The 19788-nt window shown below is 42.5% G+C and overlaps 1 protein-coding gene across 1 annotated transcript in view; it reads left to right on the top strand.

Annotated features, from left to right (window-relative positions):
- LOC310785252 (receptor-type tyrosine-protein phosphatase U-like) overlaps window positions 1–19788 on the top strand; it is a 267162-nt gene that overhangs the window by 127393 nt on the left and 119981 nt on the right. The window contains exon 3 of the mRNA XM_083646258.1: window positions 15158–15429. Within this exon, the coding sequence (XP_083502384.1) occupies window positions 15158–15429 (272 nt within the window). The remainder of the gene's footprint in view (window positions 1–15157; window positions 15430–19788) is intronic.

Below are 19788 nucleotides of genomic sequence, written 5' to 3'. Positions count from 1 at the left end.
GCCAGCACACTAACCTTCAGACGTAGATCTCATCTCCCCTCTCACGCTTGCTCATAAAAAAACAATAATTCATGTCATGCTATTCCATGCCTCAGATCTCCATCTGGACATAGCGGTTGACTCCTTTGTTGTTCTCCCATTTGACCACTAGGTGGCTTTTTCAGAAGTACTTTTCATGTTACGTTTTGAACTGTACATCTACTCTTTACTCGAGTATATTTTTGAGGCATCTGCTTTTTACTTCAGTACATTTTGTCCACTCTGGTACACATAGGGAGATGGAGAGAGAGAAGGGTGAGGAAGAGAGGAGAGGGGTAGAGAGGAAGTGATGGAGAGAGAGAAGGGTGAGGAAGAGAGGAGAGGAAGTGATGGAAAGAGAGAAGGGTGAGGAAGAGAGGAGAGGGGTAGAGAGGAAGTGATGGAGAGAGAGAAGGGTGAGGAAGAGAGGGGTAGAGAGGAAGTGATGGAGAGAGAGAAGGGTGAGGAAGAGAGGGGTAGAGAGGAAGTGATGGAGAGAGAGAAGGGTGAGGAAGAGAGGAGAGGGGTAGAGAGGAAGTGATGGAGAGAGAGAAGGGTGAGGAAGAGAGGGGTAGAGAGGAAGTGATGGAGAGAGAGAAGGGTGAGGAAAAGAGGAGAGGGGAGAGAGGAAGTGATGGAGAGAGAGAAGGGTGAGGAAGAGAGGGATAGAGGAAGTGATGGAGAGAGAGAAGGGTGAGGAAGAGAGGAAGTGATGGAGAGAGAGAAGGGTGAGGAAGAGAGGGATAGAGAGGAAGTGATGGAGAGAGAGAAGGCTGAGGAAGAGAGGGATAGAGAGGAAGTGATGGAGAGAGAGAAGGCTGAGGAAGAGAGGGGTAGAGAGGAAGTGATGGAGAGAGAGAAGGCTGAGGAAGAGAGGGATAGAGAGGAAGTGATGGAGAGAGAGAAGGCTGAGGAAGAGAGGGGTAGAGAGGAAGTGATGGAGAGAGAGAAGGGTGAGGAAGAGAGGGATAGAGAGGAAGTGATGGAGAGAGAGAAGGGTGAGGAAGAGAGGGATAGAGAGGAAGTGATGGAGAGAGAGAAGGCTGAGGAAGAGAGGGATAGAGAGGAAGTGATGGAGAGAGAGAAGGGTGAGGAAGAGAGGGGTAGAGAGGAAGTGATGGAGAGAGAGAAGGCTGAGGAAGAGAGGAGAGGGGTAGCGAGGAAGTGATGGAGAGAGAGAAGGGTGAGGAAGAGAGGGATAGAGAGGAGGTGATGGAGAGAGAGAAGGGTGAGGAAGAGAGGAGAGGGGTAGAGAGGAAGTGATGGAGAGAGAGAAGGCTGAGGAAGAGAGGGGTAGAGAGGAAGTGATGGAGAGAGAGAAGGGTGAGGAAGAGAGGGATAGAGAGGAGGTGATGGAGAGAGAGAAGGGTGAGGAAGAGAGGGGTAGAGAGGAAGTGATGGAGAGAGAGAAGGGTGAGGAAGAGAGGGGTAGAGAGGAAGTGATGGAGAGAGAGAAGGGTGAGGAAGAGAGGGATAGAGAGGAAGTGATGGAGAGAGAGAGTGGGAGAATATACATATCTTAGTTGTATAGGCTTTTTTACTTTTACTGAAGTAGGTTTCTCAAATAATACTTTTCACTTTTGCTTGACTGTTTTTAAGGGAGTAATTGTACTTTTACTCGAGTATAGATTTTCAGTACTCTTATACTACCACTGGTCTTTACTACCAGGTCTCTTAGGCTTTCTCAATGCATCCGTCTCACAGGGACAGTTGGGGAGCTGCTCTCAAACAATGAGGGGGGCCGGCAGCTCCAAGCTGCAGAAAAGCAATTTGTCCATGAAGCCCCCCTGAGTCTTCACACATCAAAGCAGTGGCGTCGGGGGCCGGGGGGGCGGAGCCTGGTTTGGCCTGCAAGCAGGTGAGGAAGAGGAAGATGGATGTTTTCAGAGAGAACAGTGAGATCTCAGGAGGAAGCCGCTCGTTTTCACAGGATATTTCTGCCACTTTGACGTTTCGCCCGCGCTTTCAGGCCGAGGCGGACGGAGCCGAGGGACGGTTTGGACCCTGGACCGGGCCGTTTGGTCACATCCATCTCCAACCTCTTTACATCCCAGTCCTCCACGGATCTGACCCGGCTTTTGACCTGCCACAGAGGGCTCTCCCTCTCTCCTAACCTGGGGACTGTCATGGCGTATGATGAAAGGAATCAAACGTTTCTCTGTATTTCTCAGCTGAATATCTTTGTGGCTGACTGTCGAGCTGCTGAATGAGCAGGCATCCCCCAGGCTACATATTAAAGCAAGACTCCGAGTGATATTGTACTTGCTTTTGAATACCAATGATGAGAATGTATCAGCGGTGAGACATGGAAGATTATTTGAGAACGCAAACCACACTTGCTATAATTGAGTTGATTCACATTTGCCTTTCCCAAAATAAATTAAATAGTTCCAGCCAGAGGAAGACATTTCTTCAGAGACATTCAGGAACTGACAGATTGTCTGCAGTTGGTTATCAGCATTGTTACACTTCATTTGTGCCACATCTAAAAGTAGAATGGCAATTACTTCTACAGGGCCGGCTAGCGTTTTGCATCACTGATGACATCCCACGGTTTGTTTGCTGCTGGGTTTCTACCTGCACTTGGTAAAAACAACAACTGGGGGAAAAAAGCAACAGAAAACAGATGGAGAGCTTTTATATGAAAGCATCAACTTGTCATCAGTCTGTACTTGTTGGATATGGATTTTGTTACAGTTCATGTTAGGTTCTCACTCACTCATCTGTACACACTGTGTGCAGAGATGGAAGAACATCTGAGGGAGGAGGGAGAGGTGGGAGATGAGGATGAGGTGGAGGCAGTGAGTCCTGAACTCGTGCCTCGACTTAGACTTGAGCAGTGATGACTTGGACTCGTTGGAGACGATAGACCATAAGATATTGTACAGTATATTGCTACTGTGTCAATATTCCATTTCGTGCCAGGGCAGACACGTGTTCCATTTAGATTCACGCTCATTTTCAGTAGGTGACAGTAACTTGACCCAGGCTCGACTCTGACTCTTCTTTGGCCACTTGGACTCGAACACTGGAGACTCAAGACTCGACTTGGATTTGAGATATAGTGACTTTACTACAACACTGGGCGGAGGATAGGGATCCCCCCCCACACACACATATCAGATCCTTTCCAACTCTTTTGGCCGATGCTAATACTGATATCTGCGCAAATTTTTTCCACCTAATTTCAGAGAACATCAAGTCTCTCCTGTAGTGGAATTAACACATTATTACATTGAGTCATGCATCAAGCGTTTGGGCATATTTAAAGGATCATTTTATCTTCTGTCATATCAGCAGAAATGTTCGTTTGGGTCCGATGCCGATACTGATGATGTGCCGATATCATCGTGCATCCCTAGTGGAGGTTGAGGTGGAGGTGGAGTTAGGAGGAGGAAAAAGATGAGGCAGAAGAGGTGGAGGTGGAGTTAGGAGGAGGAAAAGATGAGGCAGAAGAGGTGGAGGTGGAGTTAGGAGGAGGAAAAGATGAGGCAGAAGAGGAAGAGGTGGAGGTGGAGTTAGGAGGAGGAAAAGATGAGGCAGAAGAGGAAGAGGTGGAGTTAGGAGGAGGAAAAGATGAGGCAGAAGAGGAAGAGGTGGAGGTGGAGTTAGGAGGAGGAAAATATGAGGCAGAAGAGGAAGAGATGGAGGTGGAGTTAGAAGGAGGAAAAGATGAGGCAGAAGAGGAAGAGGTGGAGTTAGGAGGAGGAAAAGATGAGGCAGAAGAGGAAGAGGTGGAGTTAGGAGGAGGAAAAGATGAGGCAGAAGAGGAAGAGGTGGAGGTGGAGTTAGGAGGAGGAAAAGATGAGGCAGAAGAGGAAGAGATGGAGGTGGAGTTAGGAGGAAAAGATGAGGAAGAGGTGGAGGAGGTGGAGTTAGGAGGAGGAAAATATGAGGCAGAAGAGGTGGAGGTGGAGTTAGAAGGAGGAAAAGATGAGGCAGAAGAGGAAGAGGTGGAGGAGGTGGAGTTAGGAGGAGGAAAAGATGAGGCAGAAGAGGTGGAGGTAGAGTTAGGAGGAGGAAAAGATGAGGCTGAAGAGGAAGAGGTGGAGGTGGAGTTAGGAGGAGGAAAAAATGAGGCAGAAGAGCAAGAGGTGGAGGTGGAGTTAGGAGGAGGAAAAGATGAGGCAGAAGAGGAAGAGGTGGAGGTGGAGTTAGGAGGAGGAAAAGATGAGGCAGAAGAGGAAGAGGTGGAGGTGGAGTTAGGAGGAGGAAAGTATGAGGCAGAAGAGGTGGAGGTGGAGTTAGAAGGAGGAAAAGATGAGGCAGGAGAGGAAGAGGTGGAGGAGGTGGAGTTAGGAGGAGGAAAAGATGAGGCAGAAGAGGAAGAGGTGGAGTTAGGAGGAGGAAAAGATGAGGCAGAAGAGGAAGAGGTGGAGTAAGGAGGAGGAAAAGATGAGGCAGAAGAGGAAGAGGTGGAGGTGGGGTTAGGAGGAGGAAAAGATGAGGCAGAAGAGGAAGAGATGGAGGTGGAGTTAGGAGGAAAAGATGAGGAAGAGGTGGAGGAGGTGGAGTTAAGGTCTCATTATGCTTTCCGCATCAGCGAGGAACGCGAGTGTCCGCGCGGAAAAGTGACGTCAAATCAGCAGACACGCCCCTCCGCAAGGCTCCGTGCGGACGGTTTTCGAGCGGCTGTGCGCACGCCGAAATTTGTAACTACGCGGACGCGGACGGGCGGACAAAGTGGAGTTTTCAAGACTCGCGCTCAATTCCGCCTGCAGAAACCCACACAGAGTATACAAGCTCCACACGTTTCCTCGTCGGATTCCGTGTCTCTCATTTCCGTGCGGCAGGCCAAAGCGTCAAGCATAATCCAGGCTTTAGGAGGAGGAAAATATGAGGCAGAAGAGGTGGAGGTGGAGTTAGAAGGAGGAAAAGATGAGGCAGAAGAGGAAGAGGTGGAGGAGGTGGAGTTAGGAGGAGGAAAAGATGAGGCAGAAGAGGTGGAGGTAGAGTTAGGAGGAGGAAAAGATGAGGCAGAAGAGGAAGAGGTGGAGTTAGGAGGAGGAAAAGATGAGGCAGAAGAGGAAGAGGTGGAGGTGGAGTTAGGAGGAGGAAAAGATGAGGCAGATGAGGAAGAGGTGGAGTTAGGAGGAGGAAAATATGAGGCAGAAGAGGAAGAGATGGAGGTGGAGTTAGAAGGAGGAAAAGATGAGGCAGAAGAGGAAGAGGTGGAGGAGGTGGAGTTAGGAGGAGGAAAATATGAGGCAGAAGAGGTGGAGGTGGAGTTAGAAGGAGGAAAAGATGAGGCAGAAGAGGAAGAGGTGGAGTTAGGAGGAGGAAAAGATGAGGCAGAAGAGGAAGAGGTGGAGTTAGGAGGAGGAAAAGATGAGGCAGAAGAGGAAGAGGTGGAGGTGGAGTTAGGAGGAGGAAAAGATGAGGCAGAAGAGGAAGAGATGGAGGTGGAGTTAGGAGGAAAAGATGAGGAAGAGGTGGAGGAGGTGGAGTTAGGAGGAGGAAAATATGAGGCAGAAGAGGTGGAGGTGGAGTTAGAAGGAGGAAAAGATGAGGCAGAAGAGGAAGAGGTGGAGGAGGTGGAGTTAGGAGGAGGAAAAGATGAGGCAGAAGAGGTGGAGGTAGAGTTAGGAGGAGGAAAAGATGAGGCAGAAGAGGAAGAGGTGGAGGTGGAGTTAGGAGGAGGAAAAGATGAGGCAGAAGAGGAAGAGGTGGAGGTGGAGTTAGGAGGAAAATATGAGGCAGCCCATACGGAAGAGGCATATATACACATATATGGACATACATCCGACACAAGGTCCACATATATGTCACCATACATGTACATGTATGCACTTTGCATACAAACCCACCTGAGATATATGTATATATATGTGAGGATCATATATGTGATCCAAATATAAATTGACATATATGATCATATAGGCAATTAACATATATGAGTACTCCCATACATGTGATCATATATGCTCATGTAAGTAATGGACATATAGGATTATTCTAGCATATGTTTAGATATATGTACATATAAGCAATTAACATATAAGAATAGTTCTACATATTTCCGCATATATGCAAATACAAGCAACACACATATATGTTATTCTCTTGCATATCAATTAGGGCTGTGCCGATTCACTTATCTCCCGATTCGATACTATCACGATACTTGGGTGCCGATTCGATTTATATTGCGATTCTTAAGTATTGCGATTCTACGATTATTGCGATTCGATATTACGATTTATTGTGATTTTTGTTTCTTTTTTTCTTTTCTTTTTTCAGTTTGTTTGCTTTTTTACACTAGATTAGAACATGGGAAAAGTTGAATCATACACTAGAGACTGTATATCATGAGTAGGGCTGGGCGATATAGTTAAAAACAGGGGCGGACTGGGATCATAATTCAGGCTGGGCATTAGATACCAAGCAGGCCAGGCCGATATGGGCCGACGCGCGTGAAATTTGGGCCGTTTGAAGCTCAATGTCGGTCGTTTGAAGCCCAATTTGGGCCGTTTGAAGCCTAATTTGGGCCAAGTCCAATTTTACAATGAGATGCACCCACTTTAACCCTGAAGTGTAATTATTACTTCAGACTAACTAATAAAGTAATACAACCACTAGTAAACCAGTAGGCGGCACCTGGCCTGCTGTTCAGTGAGTGGCCTGACTGCGGCACCAAAAAAAAAAAAAAAAAAAAAAAATTTTTTTTTTTTTTTTTTTTTTTTTTTTTGCTTTTGCGATTATCGATTCTTGAATAAAATATCGATCCAAAAAATCGTGACATTAAAAATCGCGATACTTAGGTGAATCGATTTTTTCTCCCACCCCTAATATCAATATATGTGTGCATATGAGCATTAAACATATATGATTATTATTACGTATGTCAACATATATGCTCATATAATCAATTAACATATGCGGATGTTCGCATACATGTAATCATATATGTTTGTGTAAGCATTGAACATATAGGGTTAAACTTACATATGTCTACACATATGTGCATATCAGCAATTAACATATAAGAATTTACTTACATATGTAAGCATGTATGCTCATAAGCAATTAACATATATGAGTATTCTCATACATGTGATCATATATGTTAATGCAAGTAATGGACATACAGGGTTATTCTTGCATATGTTTAGATATATGTACATATAAGCAATTAACATATAATAATATTTCTACATATTTCCGCATATATGCAAATGCAAGCAACACACATATATGTTATTCTCTTGCGTATCAAAATATGTGTGCATATGAGCATTAAACATATATGATTATTATTACGTATGTCAACATATATGCTCATATAATCAATTCACATATGCGGATGTCCGCATACATGTAATCATATATGTTTGTGTAAGCATTGAACATATAGGGTTAAACTTACATATGTCTACATATATGTGCATATCAGCAATTACCATATAAGAATTTACTTACATATGTAAGCATGTATGCTCATATAAGCAATTAACATATATGAGTACTCCCATACATGTGATCATATATGCTCATGTAAGTAATGGACATATAGGGGTATTCTTGCATATGTTTAGATATATGTACATATAAGCAATTAACATATAAGAATATTTCTACATATTTCCGCATATATGCAAATACAAGCAACACACATATATGTTATGCTCTTGCATATCAAAATATGTGTGCATATAAGCATTACACATATATGATTATTATTACGTATGTCAACATATATGCTCATATAATCAATTAACATATGCGGATGTTCGCATACATGTAATCATATATGTTTGTGTAAGCATTGAACATATAGGGTTAAACTTACATATGTCTACACATATGTGCATATCAGCAATTAACATATAAGAATGTACTTACATATGTAAGCATGTATGCTCATATAAGCAATTAACATATATGAGTATTCTCATACATGTGATCATATATGTGCATGCAAGTAATGGGCATACAGGGTTATTCTTGCATATGTTTAGATATATGTACATATAAGCAATTAACATATACGAATATTTCTACATATTTCCGCATATATGCAAATACAAGCAACACACATATATGTTATTCTCTTGCATATCAAAATATGTGTGCATATAAGCATTAAACTATATGATTATTATTACGTATGTCAACATATATGCTCATATAATCAATTAACATATGCGGATGTTCGCATACATGTAATCATATATGTTTGTGTAAGCATTGAACATATAGGGTTAAACTTACATATGTCTACATATATGTGCATATCAGCAATTACCATATAAGAATGTACTTACATATGTAAGTATGTATGCTCATATAAGCAATTAACATATATGAGTATTGTCATACATGTGATCATATATGTTCATGCAAGTAATGGACATACAGGGTTATTCTATTATGTTTAGATATATGTACATATAACCAATTAACATATAAGAATGTTTCTACATATTTCTGCGTATATGCAAATACAAGCAACACACATATATGTTATTCTCTTGCATATCAAAATATGTGTGCATTTAAGCATTAAACATATATGATTATTATTACGTATGTCAACATATATGCTCATATAATCAATTAACATATGCGGATGTTTGCATACATGTAATCATATATGTTTGTGTAAGCATTAAACATATATGGTTAAACTTACATATGTCTACACATATGTGCATATCAGCAATTAACATATAAGAATTTACTTACATATGTAAGCATGTATGCTCATATAAGCAATTAACATATGAGTATTCTCATACAAGTGATCATATATGTCCATGCAAGTAATGGACATACAGGGTTATTCTTGCATATGTTTATATATATGTACATATAAGCAATTAACATATAAGAATATTTCTACATATTTCCGCATATATGCAAATACAAGCAACACACATATCTGTTATTCTCTTGCATATCAAAATATGTGTGCATATAAGCATTAAACATATATGATCATTATTACGTATGTCAACATATATGCTCATATAATCAATTAACATATGCAGATGTTCGCATACATGTAATCATATATGTTTGTGTAAGCATTGAACATATAGGGTTAAACTTACATATGTCTACATATATATGCATATCAGCAATTAACATATAAGAATTTACTTACATATGCAAGCATGTTTGCTCATATAAGCAATTAACATATGAGTATTCTCATACATGTGATCATATATGTTCATACAAGTAATGGACATACAGGGTTATTCTCGCATATGTTTAGATATATGTACATATAAGCAATTAACATATAAGAATATTTCTACATATTTCCGCATATATGCAAATACAAGCAACACACATATATGTTATTCTCTTCCATATCAAAATATGTGTTCGTATAAGCATTAAACATATATGATTACTATTATGTATGTCAACATATATGCTCATATAATCAGTTAACATATGCGGATATTCTCATACATGTAATCATATATGTTTGTGTACGCATTGAACATATAGGGTTAAACTTACATATGTCTACATATATCTGTATATCAGCAATTAACATAGAAGACTTTACTTACATATGTCAGCAGGTATGCTCATATAAGCAATTAACATATATGAGTATTCTCATACATGTGATCATCTATGTTCATGTAAGTAATTCAGGGTGCAGCAGAGAGACTGGTTGGAGGGGGCGTGAACATTTCTCCAGAATTTGCATGGAAGTCCCATGATGCATTTGGGGCAGAGATTAGGGATCTAATATGGTTAATAACTCCACAGGATTTAATTTATGAAGCTTTTAAATTATATATTTGGAATCAGCTTTACGATGAGCTTCTAAATCATATATAATATATAATGTTTACACTAAAACCATAATATAGACTATGGGGCATTTTAATGACTCCACTGTCAAAAAACCCTTATTTTTAAATCTCATGCACACTGGACAAACCTTGAAAATATCCAGTAGTGCTGGAAGTCTTGCACAAAACTAACCATTTTTATGGTGGGTTTCACTTCTGAGATGTTGTTCAATCAAAAATAATTTGGAAAATTATATTTCTTTTAATTAAGAGATATGTGTTTTGATTCCATACATGTTCATATATTGTGATATATATGCACATATATCCTGGATATATAGGTGGATATATGTCGAATAGAGATAAATACATACAGTTATACACAGGTAATAGTCATATATGTTCATATAAAATAAAACATATATGTATGTATAGTTATTATTCATATATAGTTTTATATGTATTAACCATATATGCCCGTATAGTGTCAATGCATACAAATGTACATCTAATGAATTGCCATATGTGTCCATATACAATCTATACATGTATGCACATATATAATTATATAGGACAAACATATATGGACCATATATGAAACGTTCCAATTCCATACATGTTCATATATTGTGATATATATGCACATATATGCACGCATATCCTGGATATAGGTGGATATATGTCGAATACAGGTAAATACATACAGTTATACACAGGTAATAGTCATATATGTTCATATAAAATAAAACATATATGTATGTATAGTTATTATTCATATATAGTTTTATATGTATTAAGCATATATGTCCGTATAGTGTCAATGCATACAAATGTACATATAATTAATTACCATATGTGTCCATATACAATCTATACATGTATGCACATATATAATTATATAGGACTAACATATATGGACCATATATGAAACGTTCCAATTCCATACATGTTCATATATTGTGATACATATGCACATATATGCACATATATCCTGGATATATATGTGGATATATGTCGAATACTTATATGAACATATACTACATGTATGTTTACTACATATATGTGTATATATGCCTCTTCCGTATGGGAGAAGAGGAAGAGGTGGAGGAGGTGGAGTTGGGAGGAGGAAAAGATAAGGCAGAAGAGGAAGAGGTGGAGGTAGAGTTAGGAGGAGGAAAAGATGAGGCAGAAGAGGTGGATGTGGAGTTAGGAGGAGTTCCTGCGAAGGTCGGCAGTATTTGGAACTGAGTCCACTTCGGTGGTTGTAAACTCTGTGTGTGTGTGTGTGTGTGTGTGTGTGTGTGTGTGTGTGTGTGTGCGTGTGTGTGTGTGTGTGTGTGCGTGCGTGCGTGCGTGCGTGCGTGACAGAGAGGGAGAGCGTGTGCTGATATGTGTCCTGCATGTCAAGGCGTGTGAGTATTACAACCATCTCTCTGGTGTAAGCGTTCCCTTGGCTGCCATTATGGCCTAATAACCGTGTCAGTGTGATTAATGGCGGGAGGCAGGGCTCTGATTGCCCACTAATTCACCTGCACTATCTAGACAACTACTACCCACGATGCCGCTGTCTTGCCCGACCGCCCCGGCCATCTAAGCCAGCCTCCATGTGAAGGTTATGTGCGCAATTAAGCAGTGTTCTCTCTCCCGACGGCAACGCCACACAGCCCGGTCTGATGATGGTGATTGGAAGATGAGGAGAGTTCTCTGCAAATAGAGCAGATACAGACATCAAAGATCCATGACAGTGAAATACTGTATTATAGAAAAGCATCTATCTACCTTCTATATCTTCTATTATATATACATTTGGCAATTTGGGCTCTGTTCTCTGTTTCAATTTTCAGTGATGTCATAAATCACTGTAGTCAGGCAGCTTAGCACTAGATTTGAGCTGGGTGTGGACAGTTCTGACAAAAGCACCAACATTTCCCCAAATGCTACCCATAGCTTTCCATTTTTGATAGGATCCACTTCTAATTAAAATGAACATTTTTCAAAATTTGAAAGGCCATAACTTCCACGATGTTTGTCGGATTTGCAAGCAACTTTTTTCCACGTGTTCAGCTGACTTTGGTCTACAAATTTGCCTCAAGGACCCTCGAGATCCACCCGGAAAGTTTTTGAGATATTTTGAAAGTTTCGGAAAACACATTTCTTAAATTCTTTCATGACAGATTATCGAAGCGTCACCAGAATTTGGGAACATGTTTAGAGATATCATCAAAGACCATGGGTACTTAATTTTGTGCGTTTCAACGAAAAGGGGCCACCGCAAACACCAAAAATGTGGGTGGCCTAACAAAAAAAGGCCATAACTCAACATCCGTTTGTTCAATGATCAGAAAACTTGGCAGATATATCAAGGGGTATATGTGGACCGTGTCATGAGAACCACAGACATTTTTTTGCGACCTCAGTACTGTTAAACTTAAACCGGCCGCTTGCAGCTATACATCCATTTGCTAAGCTGCATGACTTTTAATATCTTTGAAACAAAAGATTTCAAAAATCTGAAAAGATCACTTGTAGAGATTGGTCCACAGATGCTACATAGCGATATTGGTGGAGATCGGTGAAACGGGCTAGGAGGAGATGTCAAAAATGTATTCCAAAACTTTCAAAATATCTCAGAAACTTTCCAGGTGGACCCCAAGGCTCCTTGAGGCGCATTTCGAGCAATGTTATCTGAACACATGGAAAAAAGTTGCTTGCAATTCGGACAAACGGCGTGGAAGTTATGGCCTTTCAAATTTTGAAATTTTTATTTTTTTGAATTTTTTTTATTTTTTATTTTTTTAAGCTAAGGGAATTGTCAGTACATGGAAAAAATGTGGTGCTTTTGTCAGGAACGTACACATCCATTTGCTAAGTCGCCTGACTACTGATGATGTCATTAGTGATATCATCAGTGATGTCACTTGAGCAATTGTGCATTGTGACATCACTGATGTCATCAGTCACTGTAGCCTATCTCAGTGAACTAACACTGTGACTATACGTAGGCTATCTCGGTGCACTAACACTGTGACTATACGTAGGCTATCTCAGTCCACTAACACTGTGACTATACGTAGCCTATCTCGGTGCACTAACACTGTGACTATACGTAGGCTATCTCAGTGCACTAACACTGTGACTATACGTAGGCTATCTCAGTGCACTAACACTGTGACTATACGTAGGCTATCTCAGTGCACTAACACTGTGACTATACGTAGGCTATCTCAGTGCACTAACACTGTGACTATACGTAGGCTATCTCGGTGCACTAACACTGTGACTATACGTAGGCTATCTCAGTGCACTAACACTGTGACTATACGTAGGCTATCTCAGTGCACTAACACTGTGACTATACGTAGGCTATCTCAGTGCACTAACACTGTGACTATACGTAGGCTATCTCTATCTCAGTGCACTAACACTGTGACTATACGTAGGCTATCTCAGTGCACTAACACTGTGACTATACGTAGGCTATCTCAGTGCACTAACACTGTGACTATACGTAGGCTATCTCAGTGCACTAACACTGTGACTATACGTAGGCTATCTCAGTGCACTAACACTGTGACTATACGTAGGCTATCTCAGTGCACTAGCACTGTGACCGGCTTGTTAAAAGTAAATGCAGACAGCTCTTTGCCATTCCTCTTCTCTCCCCATTTGTAGCGGTTGCCTCTTTAAGTCGAGGTGCCCGGCTGCTGCGGAGACATGGACAAAGGCAAAGCTGACCCTTTATTTCCCTCCCTCTCTCTCTCTCTCTCTCTGTCTCTCTCTCTCTCTCTCTCTCTCTGTCTCTCTCTCTCTCTCTCTCTCTCTGTCTCTCTCTCTCTCTCTCTCTCTCTGTCTCTCTCTCCCTCTCTTTATCGTGGCACTCTCCTCACAGCTGACTGAACTCCGCCGCGCCGCTGGGATGAAAGCCGATGGCACCAAAATGAAAGTCCTATCTGACAGGTGGCGCCAGAGCTTTAAACTGGCCAGGTGTGAGGCAGCGTTAGCAGACTGATGTGAACCCTGAGAAGCAGAGGCAGACCAAAATACTGACAAATAGCCAGAGTCTCGCTCACTGATAGTTTGGATAACAACCTTCAAGCTGTCAACTGGCAGGCCCTTTTTTTTTTTTATCTTCAAAGCATGCTTGCATTCTTCAGTGGTTGAAAACTAACATGACATAATATATCTCGGGTTGAGATGTTCCAGGTGTAATCCACAGATTTCTGTCTTGTTATTTGTTCATTTCATGTTACTTTGTGTTTGTACGCTTTTCTTCCATCTTCAGTTGTCCATTGATGTTGTCTTCTAGAATGAAAACACACAAGTTAGGCTGCACACATACACTGCGCTCAGAATGGTTCAGTCAAGTTAGGCTGCACACAACACTGCGCTCAGAATGGTTCAGTCAAGTTAGGCTGCACACAACACTGCGCTCAGAATGGTTCAGTCAAGTTAGGCTGCACACATACACTGTGCTCAGAATGGTTCAGTCAAGTTAGGCTGCACACAACACTGCGCTCAGAATGGTTCAGTCAAGTTAGGCTGCACACAACACTGCGCTCAGAATGGTTCAGTCAAGTTAGGCTGCACACAACACTGCGCTCACAATGGTTCAGTCAAGTTAGGCTGCACACAACACTGCGCTCAGAATGGTTCAGTCAAGTTAGGCTGCACACATACACTGACTGCGCTCAGAATGGTTCAGTCAAGTTAGGCTGCACACATACACTGTGCTCAGAATGGTTCAGTCAAGTTAGGCTGCACACATACACTGTGCTCAGAATGGTTCAGTCAAGTTAGGCTGCACACATACACTGCGCTCAGAATGGTTCAGTCAAGTTAGGCTGCACACATACACTGTGCTCAGAATGGTTCAGTCAAGTTAGGCTGCACACATACACTGTGCTCAGAATGGTTCAGTCAAGTTAGGCTGCACACATACACTGCGCTCAGAATGGTTCAGTCAAGTTAGGCTGCACACATACACTGTGCTCAGAATGGTTCAGTCAAGTTAGGCTGCACACATACACACACTAGTACACTATTTCTGTAACAAGGATTTCAAACACAGCTATAGTGCTGGGGAGTATTGGGGACTGGCGTGATGAAGCTGTACATGCACTTTGCCACAATAAACACTTTTCCAGCAGGAAAATGTGAAAAGGTTGAACTTTCTGATATTTGTGAAATCCATTACCGTAGCATCTTTTGTTCAGATGTAAACAGATTTGCACTTCAAACAGATGCACTTCAAACTCTAATGGGTTTATAAGAAGCCAATACTAGGCAGCATGAATGACTGTAAAATGAGTAATACTTTGTAATATTTGTACGGACAAAAACCAGTACATAGTGGGCTCACACGTCTCCATCTTCTCCTCCAGGGTCCTTCATGATGGTCAACTCGTCACAGCACCACGCGGGGCAGCGAGCCCAGCTGCTGCTGCGCCCGCTCAGCGAGAACGACACCCACTGCATCCAGTTCAGCTACTTCCTGTACAGCCGCGACGGCCACAGCCCGGGGGACCTGCAGGTCTACATCCGGGTCAATGGCGGCCCCAAGGGCAGCGCCGTGTGGAACATCTCAGGCACCCAGGGCCGCCAGTGGCACCAGGTGGAGCTCGCCGTCAGCACGTTCTGGCCCAGCGAATACCAGGTGAGCCAGTTTGATCGGTTGCGGGTTTGTCGTGGATTTGATCGATACGGCGGCTGTCAGGCTACCCTTGAGCAAGGCACTGAACCCCTAACTGCTGCTCAGTGACCACCAGTAGAAGACTGGTTGGGGGTTGACTGTCAATGGAGAGTTGTAAGGTCTAAATGCAGGTTCAGAGACTCTGGATGACATTGATTTCAGTGGATGGGAGTACTTGCCTTGACAGACAACTCCTTTAGCCAATCACTGTTGGATCCAGTCGAAAGAGGGGCGAAAGTGTCTTTTCCGCAGAGAAACGCCGCTGGTGCATATTCTTGTTCTTGTTTAATTGTTGTTATTGAGTCTATTTCTGCAATAACTGCACTCACGGCTGTGTAAACTCTCCTAACGTTAACATTACAGCTTGTGGCTTCGAGAGACTGTGAGTGAAAATTGATTTGATTGATTGCTCAACTACGCAGTCCCTGATTGGCCCGGTTACATTGCAATTTCAGGAAATGCATGTGTTACTGTATATATGGGCTATAAATAGGTGTACATGCAGCCATGTCATACTGTATATAAGGGCTATAAATAGGTGTACATGCAGCCATGTCCTACTGTATATAAGGGCTATAAATAGTTGTACATGCAGCCATGTCATACTGTATATAAGGGCTATAAACAGGTGTACATGCAGGCATGTCATACTGTATATAAGGGCTATAAATAGTTGTACATGCAGCCATGTCATACTGTATATAAGGGCTATAAATAGGTGTACATGCAGCCATGTCATACTGTATATAAGGGCTATAAATAGGTATGCAGCCATGTCATACTGTATATAAGGGCTATAAATAGTTGTACATGCAGCCATGTCATACTGTATATAAGGGCTATAAATAGTTGTACATGCAGCCATGTCATACTGTATATAAGGGCTATGAATAGTTGTACATGCAGCCATGTCATACTGTATATAAGGGCTATAAATAGGTGTACATGCAGCCATGTCATACTGTATATAAGGGCTATAAATAGTTGTACATGCAGCCATGTCATACTGTATATAAGGGCTATGAATAGTTGTACATGCAGCCATGTCATACTGTATATAAGGGCTATAAATAGGTGTACATGCAGCCATGTCATACTGTATATAAGGGCTATAAATAGTTGTACATGCAGCCATGTCATACTGTATATAGGGGCTATAAATAGTTGTACATGCAGGCATGTCATACTGTATATAAGGGCTATAAATAGTTGTACATGCAGGCATGTCATACTGTATATAAGGGCTATAAATAGTTGTACATGCAGCCATGTCATACTGTATATAGGGGCTATAAATAGTTGTACATGCAGCCATGTCATACTGTATATAAGGGCTATAAATAGGTGTACATGCAGCCATGTCATACTGTATATAAGGGCTATAAATAGGTGTACATGCAGGCATGTCATACTGTATATAAGGGCTATAAATAGGTGTACATGCAGCCATGTCATACTGTATATAAGGGCTATAAATAGTTGTACATGCAGCCATGTCATACTGTATATAAGGGCTATAAATAGTTGTACATGCAGGCATGTCATACTGTATATAGGGGCTATAAATAGGTGTACATGCAGCCATGTCATACTGTATATAGGGGCTATAAATAGGTGTACATGCAGCCATGTCATACTGTATATAAGGGCTATAAATAGTTGTACATGCAGCCATGTCATACTGTATATAGGGGCTATAAATAGGTGTACATGCAGCCATGTCATACTGTATATAGGGGCTATAAATAGGTGTACATGCAGCCATGTCATACTGTATATAGGGGCTATAAATAGTTGTACATGCAGCCATGTCATACTGTATATAGGGGCTATAAATAGGTGTACATGCAGCCATGTCATACTGTATATAGGGGCTATAAATAGGTGTACATGCAGCCATTGCAGTGGATCTAGCGCAGTCGTTCCCAAACTTCAGTACCCCCTTTCCCTGATTTCTGAATGCGAGTACACCGTTTACTCGACTGTGACATGTTGCTTAGAAAACTCCTAGAAAAGACTACAGCATAATGATGCAATGAATGAATGATAATAAGCCACCTATTGAAGAATATATAACATTACAAAATAAGACATGGAGTGAAAGAGTTGCAATCAGTGCCTCCTGAACACATTTAGTTTCAACGTTTTGTTTATTTTTATGATTTATTCTCACGTTTCTTCATTTCCCCACGTTCTCTCAAGGACACCCTGTACTACCTCCACGTATCCCTAGGGGGCGGTATGCGTACCCCAGTTTGGGAACCACTGCTCTAGCACTCTCTTTCTTCTCCCCAAAGCAGGTGTTAATGAGAAGGTAATGGCTGATGTAAGGGATGGTGGGAGTGTGGGTCTTGCCGAGCAGTCAATTGACCTCAATTCCATGTGACCCTCGTTGTGGGGGAGCGGGCCGAGTGTTTTGCTTCCATAACCTTGGTGCGCTCTGGGCCCCATCTCAATAAATCAAGAGGCAGTTAATGAGATTAGAGGGCAGCACAGATCAATGAGGACAGCCCTGTGTTCTACCATCCTCAGCGCTCCTCAATGCAAACAACCCAACTGATTTAAAGTCATGATTTTCTTCCTTTTATGTAGCGACGCTGGAAGTTCGGCTGTCGGGAGAGGGAGAGCGCTCTCAGAGAGGGGGGAGGCGATACGGGAAAGCTGAGGTGTCCAATCAGACAAGTCGGCATGGGCCGCGCAGTGTTTACTATCCGGACAGACGCATAAAGCGATGTAATCCATTACCCCGCTGATGTGTGTCTGAGCTGCCAGAGAGCGATGTAATCTATTACCTCGCTGATGTGTGTCTGAGCTGCCAGAGAGCGATGTAATCTATTACCTCGCTGATGTGTGTCTGAGCTGCCAGAGAGCAATGTAATCTATTACCTCGCTGATGTGTGTCTGAGCTGCCAGAGAGCGATGTAATCTATTACCTCGCTGATGTGTGTCTGAGCTTCCCAAGAGCGGTGTCAGTGTGAGAGAGGAGGAGGCTCTTCTCTGTTCTCTAAAGTCTTCCCTGCCGGCCGGGGGCGGAGCACGCAGGCACAGCGCCGACCCCCAGCTTAATTTCTCCTATAAAAGTGTCAGGTTGGCAGCAGGTAATGAAGCAGGCAAAGCTGCACAGATCAGTGAGGAGGCTGAAATCCTGGAGGAAGGTGCATGAAGAGAGACAGCACTGAGCCCGAGGTGAGGCTTCCTCTTCAATGTTCCTCTGCTCTTCTGTAGCTTCTCCACTCCTCGCCTACTCTCACTGTGATGGCTCAAAGCCCAGCGTGGGCCCCACAGCTCCACCCGTCCAGTCCCACCGATAAGATCACTGTCCACAGTCCCAGCCAACACATCGTGCCCTGTGGGGGGACACAGAGGAGCAGCAGGCTAACAGCCAGAGAGGACTGCCACTTCACAGGGCTTGGAAGAGAGAGAGAGAGAGAGAGAGAGAGCGTGTGTGTGTGTGTGTGTGTGTGTGTGTGTGTGTGTGCGCGTGTGTGTGTGTGTGTGCGCGCGCGTGTGTGTGTGTGTGCACGGTGAGTGGGTGTGTGTGCGCGTGCCTGCGTGTGTGACAGTGGGTGTGTAGGTGCAAAGGTGGGTGGTAGTGGTGGTTGAGATAGTCATCAGGGAGCATCAGCACCGCTGCAGGGGAGAGACAGACTGTTACTCATTCGGTTTGGCCACTTTACTGCTGGGTTTCCAAGGTGCTGCTGCAGCTGTAGAAGTGGGTTTTTCTGCTACTTATTCTTTTCTTTGTTCTTTACAAAAGCCCCCCTCACTGCTGCCATGGCAGTGGCGTTAATGCTGCAGTAGTAGGCTACCGCAGCAAAATAGCCGAATGAAATGCCTGGGCAGTGATCAAAGTGTTGGCTTACTGCATTTACGGTCGACCAATAGGCTATAGTTTTTTAAATGGCCAATTGTTTTGTACTTAACATAGCCTATTCAACATTTTGTTGTCAATTTAAAACATTTCATACCAAAAAATACAAGAATTCAATGTGTCCCCGTCATTTTATTCTTGTCAGGGTGGAAAAGCCTCTGAAACAGAAAATTCCCCAATAGATCATTGGCTCCAGTGCTCCATGCTAACACTTTAGCATACTATGAGTGATTGTAGGCTCCATGTTAATGCTTTAGCATACACTGTGTTGAGTGATAGGAGGCTCCATCCTAACACTTTAGCATACACTATGTCGAGTGATAGTAGGCTCCATGCTAACACTTTAGCATACACCATGTCGAGTGATAGTAGGCTCCATGCTAACACTTTAGCATACACTATGTTGAGTGATAGGAGGCTCACATTTTAGCATACACTATGTTGAGTGATAG

The sequence above is a fragment of the Poromitra crassiceps genome (assembly GCF_964638095.1).
Source record: "Poromitra crassiceps genome assembly, chromosome: 11".
Taxonomy (NCBI): Eukaryota; Metazoa; Chordata; class Actinopteri; order Beryciformes; family Melamphaidae; genus Poromitra; species Poromitra crassiceps.
The sequence above is the reverse complement of the archived record's forward strand: the minus strand, read 5'-3'. Positions and strand labels throughout refer to the sequence as shown.